The sequence below is a fragment of the Rhamphochromis longiceps genome, linkage group LG11 (genome assembly GCF_057381845.1).
Source record: "Rhamphochromis longiceps isolate RC_006_pf linkage group LG11, R_longiceps_female_GT1.1, whole genome shotgun sequence".
In the NCBI taxonomy this organism is placed as follows: Eukaryota; Metazoa; Chordata; class Actinopteri; order Cichliformes; family Cichlidae; genus Rhamphochromis; species Rhamphochromis longiceps.
Genome location: NC_140567.1, coordinates 25,657,626 through 25,666,571, shown reverse-complemented (window position 1 = coordinate 25,666,571; position 8,946 = coordinate 25,657,626). Strand labels below are relative to the sequence as shown.

The 8,946-nt window shown below is 46.3% G+C and overlaps 1 protein-coding gene across 1 annotated transcript; it reads left to right on the top strand.

The window, feature by feature from the left end:
- Positions 1-98: 98 nt before the first annotated feature.
- On the top strand, positions 99-8,763 carry pianp (PILR alpha associated neural protein). The gene is made up of 5 exons (XM_085423306.1): positions 99-1,082; positions 1,281-1,672; positions 2,056-2,134; positions 6,925-7,071; positions 7,773-8,763. Exons 1-5 carry the CDS (start codon positions 1,072-1,074, stop codon positions 7,792-7,794), a joined length of 651 nt encoding a protein of 216 aa, XP_085279432.1. The 5' UTR covers positions 99-1,071; the 3' UTR covers positions 7,795-8,763.
- Positions 8,764-8,946: the final 183 nt, after the last annotated feature.

The window sequence follows — 8,946 nt, the reverse complement described above, 5'->3', positions numbered from 1 at the left end:
CTCTGGAAACACCAGTTCTTTAGCCTCCTCTGCCAGCGTAAATGAATGTAAATTAAATTTTATTCCCGTCATTCCTTTCTCTCGCGCCTCTTCCTCTTTACTGTCTGTATTTCTGTCTCTTTTTTTCTCTCTGGGGTGTCCTTGCTGTCTTTGTAAACACAATTGGAGAGGTTTCTTCTTTTTTTTTTAACCTCCGCCTCCAAAATGAGCTTATTAATGTCGTCCTCGGTATCATTTCTGTTTGGCTCGTCAAATTCATTTCTTTTTCCTCTGTGTCCGTTTAATTGAACCCATTTTTAAAAAAACACATAATTAGCATTTAAATCTCTTTCCTACAGTCTCTTGCCCTCCCCACGTCGCTCTCTCTCCCCTCTCTTACTCCACCAGACTCTGCATGTCTCAGTCGCTAAGGCAACCGATGCTTTTTTTTCCCCTCCCTCCCTCACTCTCTCTCTCTCCCTGTATCTCCCCCTTTCTCTCTGTCTCCCTCTCTCATTCCCTCTCTCCACAGCCAGAGGTAGGCATGATAACTGATATGTGTCGGAGCGCGTGTGTTCGTGTGTCTCTGAGTGACATTTCTGTGGCATTTATGCAGTAGTTGTTGATAGGAAGTTATCTCTCTCTGCTCAAAGTGACTTATAGAGTACTCGCTCCATGCATGACGACTCTAATGATGATTAATGTGCCGTGCTCAGGTGTGTGTGCGCTGTGGATGTGTGTGACAGGGCAGAGCAGACGACCGGTGTGTACTTCTGGATGTTTTTTTTTTTTACCATGCAGATGTGTGTGAACATGTGGCGGACAGTTGAGCTTTAGATTGTGATGCCCCGGGGAGTCCGCGTGTGTGCTTCTTTCAAAATGTGACAGAGTTGGCTTTTCGCCAGCACTCTTGCTGCTGTCTGTGTTTACATGGATTTTATGTGGCAAAACACAAGAAGAAGAAGAAGAAAGGAGGCGACAAAAAGCAGGACCCTCCCCCCTTTCTGGCTTTTATTCCTCTCTTGCCCCTCTGTTTTATCTTACAGAGAGAGATGATCGGAGAAGAGGAGTCTCAGTGAACAGAGTGAAGCGATGGAGAGATGGTAAGATGGATAGTTTCTGAGGTGGAGAGATGTGTGGGACGCAGATGCATAAAATGTCATTCTGAGTGATGGCCGGCTTGAGAATCAATGTCTAAGCTGTTGAGGTCGTGCAGGGCGGCCGCGGACAATGCATTTTCTCAGATAACTGTCCTGTCACTCCACCCTCTCTCATCCTTTCTCCTTCACCTTTCCTTCCAGCTCCATCTCTCCTGTCGCACGACTGACTGGCCTCATCTCTCTCCTCCTGGTTGCTTTGGTGACACAGCCCTCCACCTGTAACCGTGACGACAGAGAGGCCGAGGAGCAGGTGGACGCCTTGTCGGTCCAGCTGTCCGTCACCGCCCAAGTCACGCCCACCCCTCTGTGGGCGGTGGTCTGGGGTCCCACGCAGCAGCTGGAGGACGAGACCTACCACTTCCTCTCCAGCCAGGAAACCGATCACCTGTACCTGCATGGGAACCAGCAAGAGGCCAGCACCGCCACGCCTGAGAACTGGCTTTACCCTGACGAAAGCATGCAGCCACCACTGGAGCCCAAGAAGGGAGTGGAGGATGGTGGGACTGAGGCAGAGGAGACAGAGCCTGAGGAAGGTGGGCATCAAGAGATGAAGGATTTCTAAATAAAGGTGTCCATGAGTTGCAGTGAGCGAACACACTCACATGCCAGGAGTCCTCTAGGGAATTAGCTGTCATGAGGGTGAAGGCTGACACCCAGCTGTGTGCACCCGGCTGTGTCTGCGGCGGGGATTGCCTAATAAAGTTCTCATCACTCACAGGGAAGAATTAGCCGCTGTCATAACTGCAAAACACAGAGGAGACGTCATCGGCTGGGTGTGATAGTTGGAGGCTAGAGTCTTGCACGTCCAATTTGATGTTTCAGCTGGCTACACTGTTTTCTTCTTTTGTTCTGGCTACAGCTAAACAATCTGAGATGAATAACTTCGTGAGTGTGTGTGTAAATGTGTGTGTTACAGTGGACCCACAGTTCTATGTCACCGTGACCATCTCCTCGCTGCTCATCCTGACAGCAGTCATCATTACAGCCAAACTCTGGTAGGAACCAAAATTCTCTCCTCCACCGTGTTGTGTGTGTGTTTGTGTCCATGACCACATAAATATGAGGTGGGCATTGCTGAGTAAGGATGAGGCGACTTTCCTTGTGTAAGCCTGACACGCAGCAGGGTGGTGTTACTGGATTCTTCTGGTTAAAATACCTCAGGGCCTTTTTTTTTTTTACAATGGTAAGAAATAGAAACTGGGTATTTTCCAAAAACTGAAATTGCACACTTCAGTGGAAGCATATGAATGTAGCAGCATCTTGGACACTTTAATGTTGAGAGAGGTGTATGAGCTGCTAATTATCATCTTGTTTTTGTTCTTTATTTTAAAATCATGGTTCTTTCCATTAAAGCAGGGATGTGTTGAGGCCAGCTGAATGTTTGATTAGAACAGTCCCAACATGGGGATTTGTAACCCCACCAAGGAATTGAAAGAAAAACCTGAGGCATAATGAGATGATTAAAAACAAAATATTCTGCTACAGAAAAAAAAATTGTTTTCTGTCTTCAGACTTTTATCTCATTAATTACTAGATAATTGCACTTCATTAATATTTTAATAATTGTAAGTGGACTAATCTCGATTTGATGACCTGGTTGTTATCCAAAGACAGTGAGGAGAGGGTGCAGAAAGGCAAAATCGTAATCTTGGCTTAATCTTCACTGTAGGTTATACCTGACTCAGAAACTTGTCAGGACAGGTCATAAGTGTTAACAGAGTAAAGCATATGTAAAAGAAAACAAGGCCATAAACTGTGATGTCACCGGTGGGTTCACAAAGTCTTCACTTGTGCTGAGTCCTTGAGATGAGTGTTTTCGGATGTCGCTCTCTTGTTTTTTTTAACCAGTAAGCAAGTATGCGTGCTAATAGGTAACACTATGTTAATCACATGCTAGCCATGGGCTGAATCACAGCCTGCTTTATTGATTATTTTACTCCGAATGGCAGCATGATTTGCTAAGTAAAATTCATAATCTTCTCTTAAATTAATAAGACCAAAAACAAACTCGTTAGGATAGACTTTACATAGGAAGTGGACATACCTATGAAGCCATGATGTCACCCATTGTTTGGTGGAAGCTTCAAATTTAGCATTTTGGCTGCTGACCATGTTGGTTTGTGGAGCCTGTATTTGGGCAAGTGGACGGAGTAATTGGCTAAGGCTAACGAACTCGGGTTAGCAAGCTGAGCAAGTAGCATCCATAAACTGTATGTGAGCAACACAAAGACACAGACATCTGCTAATTAGTCTTAATTAACAGACTGATTAAAATACTGCTGTGAATTTCACTCATTAAAACTGAAGCACAGACTTGCACCGTCGCTGGAAGTTCCTGACGGTGCTCCACCAGAAACTTCCTTGTGATTACTTTGCCTGCTAGCATGTTACCACAGTCACCCACAGTTGACATGAATAACGCCCGCTTGTCTGCGGTCTCTACATTTACTCTCTGAGCAGTAATTGCGAAAAAATGTGATGGAGTTCACAAACAGAAAACATTCGCCTTCATTGTAAAAGTTATGCCTTACTGCTCCACCCAACACATTTAAACAACTTCTTCTCTAAAGGCAGAATATCATTATTTCTGGTTTGCATCATTTACAGGCAACCTGCTGTTTTCCGTGCAGACTGAGGGTACCACAGTAACTTGCTAACAACCAAAGCAACTACAAGAAGTTTTTGGTGTAGCACTGTGTATCTCTATTTCAACCAGTTTTATGCTAGCGACTGCTAGCAACCTCCAGCTACTGCATAATACACATTTTTTCTTTCAGGGCCTGTGCTAACACACTGGTATCTAGGCTTGTGTGACTCAAGCTTAAAGGCAGCTATTGACTGAAGCTACCTGTGTTGCCACAGCTTTTAAGCCTTAAAAACATCAAAACAATTGACTTATAAAACATGTCATTGCTGTACAGTTGTTATAAAGGTTAAATAATCCATAGATGCCAAAACTGTATTTAATACTAGGCTGCAAATATTCCTTTTAATGGTGTATGTTGGCCATTTAAACATAGAAGTCAGTGGCGACTGACTCACTTTTGTAGCCAGCCTCAAGTGGCCACTAGAGGAACTGCAGTTTATGGACTGGTTTCATTTTTCAGCTCTGAGGTGAGCATCATTACCACTTTATCTTAGACTCCTGTACAGCCAGGCTTCCTCTTGGACCCAGATGAGTCTCCCTCTGCTGGAAATAAATTAAAAATGCAGGTTTATGGCACCATCTATGGAACTTGTTTCCATCACTGAGTTTTTTCCCCTTTTCTTTCTTTCTCTTTTTTTGCCAGGCAGAGTTCATTTTGACTTAACTTTGGATTTTTAACTCAAACTTTTGAGTAAGTCAAAATTTTGACATATGGGTGTTTTTCATTGGCATAAACAAGCTTTAATAACCACCTAATTGTCTTTAATTTTGAGACCTATAAGTCAAATCCATCATAAAAACCCAGATGCCTCATGTTTTATAGACAGTTTAGGAGAGTGCTGAATTTGCTTTTTTATGTAGTAGTATTTAGACTTTTGTTGTTGTTTTTTTAAATAAAGTGAGTAAGCAAGAGACACCATTTTCCCCCACACATGTGTGTAATGGGACAGATGCATGGGGTTTAGATGAGTGGGGTTTTTCTTGAAGAGGAGACTTTAATGGCTGCAGATGTGTTTGCCCGCACACGCTGGCCTGCCCGTCTTGTCTGTGCGCCTGTCGCCGATTATGTTACGGGCCTAAATGAGAGCTGAGTAATTGCTCACTAATGACTTTATTAACAGCACTTGTGTTCCCAAAAGTCACGATTGGCACAGATGTATCATTTAGAGCCATTAAAGTTGCAGTGATTAAGCATTAACTATAACCAGTGATCTCTTGTCTTATAGTTTTGGGTGTTCACGTGGCGTCCCCGAGCGTATAGACGCAGAGTGGGCGGTGTGTGTGCGCATGTGTTATGTTTTCAGGCCGGGGAGGCAGGTAGGAGGTGATCCGTACACACATGGCCATTATCTCTCCGCGATGTAGTGAAGCACTTCTTCGCCTTGCTGATCAAACCAATAACGGCTCATTTATTTGACCGCTGGGACCCCTCTCTTCCCACTCTCACACTCCCTCCCCCCCTTCTCGCACTCCTCCTCCTCTTCCTTACTGTAATCTCATCTGCACATCTTACCTGAATTTCTGTTGTATCACTTTTTTTTCATTGCCTGCATCGGTATGATTTGTTCTCCCCCATATCCCCTTTTCACGCTCTCTCTTAATCTCAATTTTGCTCCCACACTCGTACATTATCTACCCCTCATACCCCATCTACCCCTCCCCTCCTCGTTTCTCCTTCCCCTTCGGCTCCCACTGGATTTTTTTTCTCTTCCTTTCGTTGAATACCTGTTCTCTCCCCCCCCCCCCACACACACACTTCTTTTAGGTTCCTCGCTTTGTTCCAGTTATCGTCAGTGCCTTGCTCTAAAGCTGCCTGTCTCTGCACAGCCGGTACTTCTCTTATCTCCCCCACCAGTCTCCTATCTCTCCCAGCACCGCCAGTCCGGCTGCAGATCCACAGATAATCCTCCAGCTTGCCGTGAGCTGATACATGATAAGCCCCCCTTTCTCTCTGTTCCTGAGACTGGCCTTCGCTCTTGTTTCGATAACTTACTTCACCTGGCGCTGGCAAAAAAACAAAAAAACCCTACACTGCTTAGTGAATCCCAAGTGGTATTAGAATAGCGAGAACTGCAGGGAGTCAGTCTGGAGACATGGCAGCAGCTCCTCTCTATAGACTGGCTCGTACTTCAGTGTCATAAATGTGTAAATAACACCATGTGTTAGAGGGAGAAAGTGCCGCGGAAGGAACGGGAAGGGGGTACAGATGGACCGAAATGATAGCCTATAGTGGAAATTGGCCACAGTCCAGTTCATTATGATTATAGAAGAGCGGCATATGTGCTCAGTGATTTTCCCAGCCCTAAAATCGTCAGTGTGGCTAATGTCATCAAGTGTGTGACGGTGTGTGTTTGTGTGTGCGCGTACAGTGAGAGGAGTCAGCCAGGAAAGAACAGGTGTTACTGAGGGACGATGAGGGTGCACGAGGGCTTTTATGGCGGTGAGAACAGCTTTGTTGTGCGTCTAAGTGTTCCAAAGAGCCCGAACCTGCGCCTCTCAACTGCGTCTTCACCAGAACTCCCCTCTCCTTACAGGAGTAATGGCACAACACCTCAGTCACGCGCCACCGCTCCGTCCGTTTCTTCGCCTTGTTGCATCCTTCCCACCTCCAACCTTCTGACTCCCTCCCCACATCTCACAGTGAAGTCTCCTTCCCCATTTCTCGCTCTGTCTCCCTCCCCCCCCCCCCCCCCCTCTCCCCTCTCCGACAGTGTTTTAATGAGTCCGATGAGTGCACTAATTCTCTCTCACAGTGGCAGGATAATGTGTTCGCTGATGCTAAATGGATCGGCTGTTCCTGATGTTCTCTGACTTTGTTTCTCCCTCTGTGTCTTTCATTCTGATCGCTCTCCTTATCGTTCCTCTCCGCGCCTCTCTTCATTTCAATCTCTCTGTCGTTTCCTCGTATCCGTCTCGCCCTCTCTTACTGTAATATCTGTCTCAAACTCAAACTAACTTTATTGCATCTGTTTATGCCCCGTTTCTCTTCTCGTTTGTCTTATCTCTCTTCGTCCTCGCACTTGTGTCCCACTCCATGCCGACTGCTTGCCTCTTTAACTCTTCATCCTTTGCAAATCTTGTCCCCCTACTCCCCTCCTCTTCCTCCATCTATCTATCTGACTATCCTTTCTCTCCCAGTTACGATCGCAGCTGTTCCCAGCATCCGCCCCCGCTTTCCCGTGGCGTAGCACCCCCCCTCTCCCTCGCTCTCCCTCGCTCCCTTGCTTCGGAGGACAGCCGGCAGACGCTGCACAGCACCTCCTCCTCCTTCACCGACAGGGAGAGGTAATGAGTCGCCTCACCAGCTCTACACGGCCCGAGTGTGTGCGCGTGCGTGCGTGTTTGTGTCAGTCTCTAAGCCGCATGTGCGTGTGCGAGTCTCCATGCAACCCCTGGATTGAAGTTTTCTTCCGTGTCTGTGTGTGAAGCACCCGTATTACCTTTTCGCATGCACTGTAAGGACGTACCTGGAGTGTAATTGGACGGTGGCGCTATTCTCTGTGGAGTATTCAGGCCTGAAGTGTTGGCGCTGCTCTAAGATGTATCAGTGTTTTAAACTCCCTCACCGGATGAGTCATCCTGGGCCTATCAAAAAAGGCGCCCAACCACCATCCATGAAATGATGCTTATATTCGAGAGTATTTAAAGTTAATCTCAATCAGGATAATTATAGAGCTACACTCCAGTGCTCCCCCTCTCACTTCCTCCCCTCCCATCAGCTTCACCTCCACCTTCCTCTCCTCCTTCCTCGCTGCTCTTCCGTTTCTTCCTCCCCCCCCCGCCACCCTCTCCGTCCCCCGCCACCCTCTCCGTCCCCCTGCGACGCAGCGTTCCTTTTGCATGTACACAACTTTTCCAGCTTCAGGCTTTTGTGTTCCACTTCTCCTCTCTTCTTCTGCCTTTTCCTTCCATCGCCGGGCCTCCCCAGCTTCTTCCTTTCCTTCTATCCCTCTCACTCTTCTCCTCTGTGTCTCTTGCTGTGTCAGGATCCCTGTTGTGAACCTCTGAGGTGACTGTTTTTCCATATGGTAAACATTTCTACGGGGCCTGAGGAGGAGCATCAACAAGACCGGAGGGTGCGCCCGCAGCACCGTTTTTATTTTCTCTAAACTGTGAAATGAATTCAGGGATCCCAGGTATCCAGCCATCACAAAACACTCCTGCTTCCCTGAGGTCTAAAAAAACAAAAAACAAAAAAAAGGAACATCTGAACTCATCTCCCTCCTTTCCTCCGTCCGTCCGTCCTTCCTTCCTTCTGGCTTGGTGTAAATTTCTGTTAATGTGGATCTGCGTCACTGTGACATGTTCTCCATTTTCCAGCCTTTATTTGGCCCCGAGCTCTGCTAAGCTTCGACTCGCCACGACTAATTCACAAACAAGCAGTTTAAACAACCATGAAGCATCCCATTATCCCCAAAATGCCCTACCTGTGCTTCCACAACCGTTCTCACCGATCCAGCCCCACATGTGAAGCTGTTTAGTATTAATGGCAATCCCGGCAGAGTCTTCTTTTTACATAACATGACACTCAAATTTGGCTCAGATTAACAGGCTTGTAGATGGTTAAAAAGCCATTCTGAGCACCTCCACACACTGAACGGGGCATTTCACAAAGCTGTTTGGCACGGCTGTAGCCAGCAGTCAATGTGTTTAACATGTCACGCTCCAAAAACTGCTGTTTATTCCCCGCTTTGAGCGCCCGAAATGCAAATAGTGTGGCTATATCCCTCTGCACTATGCAGAGGAGCCTGTTTTTGTTTCAGTTTTTCCTCATGATTTGTTCTCTTAATTATCTGGCCGACGTTCACCTTTTCTCGGCGAACCTTTTTTTCTGCCGGACGCTGCACAGGTACTTCAAATATTCAGGACATGAATGGAAGCGAGGAACCGTTCCTGCTGAAAATCGATGTTTCCCAAAGGTTTGGATGGTACACTACAAAGACAGATTGATGTATCAGTGAACTGCACATGTGATCAAAGGACTGATGTTAGCACAACAAGATGTTTTTCTTCTTTTTCCCCCCCCTCTTCTTTTCACCCGACAGCCAAGTATCTCAATCTGGAAAACAAAACCACCATTATTCCCTCTCACATTATTATCATCATTTTTTTAGCTGTCTTGGGTGTACCAAAGGAAAGTAGAACATCAAGGAGCATCGT

Excerpts from the sequence above, each read along its gene's own strand:
- pianp (XM_085423306.1), top strand. Across the intron at positions 1,673-2,055 it reads GGAGACAGAGCCTGAGGAAG|TGGACCCACAGTTCTATGTC; the intron begins GTGGGCATCAAG and ends TGTGTGTTACAG. Across the intron at positions 7,072-7,772 it reads TCCTTCACCGACAGGGAGAG|GATCCCTGTTGTGAACCTCT; the intron begins GTAATGAGTCGC and ends TTGCTGTGTCAG.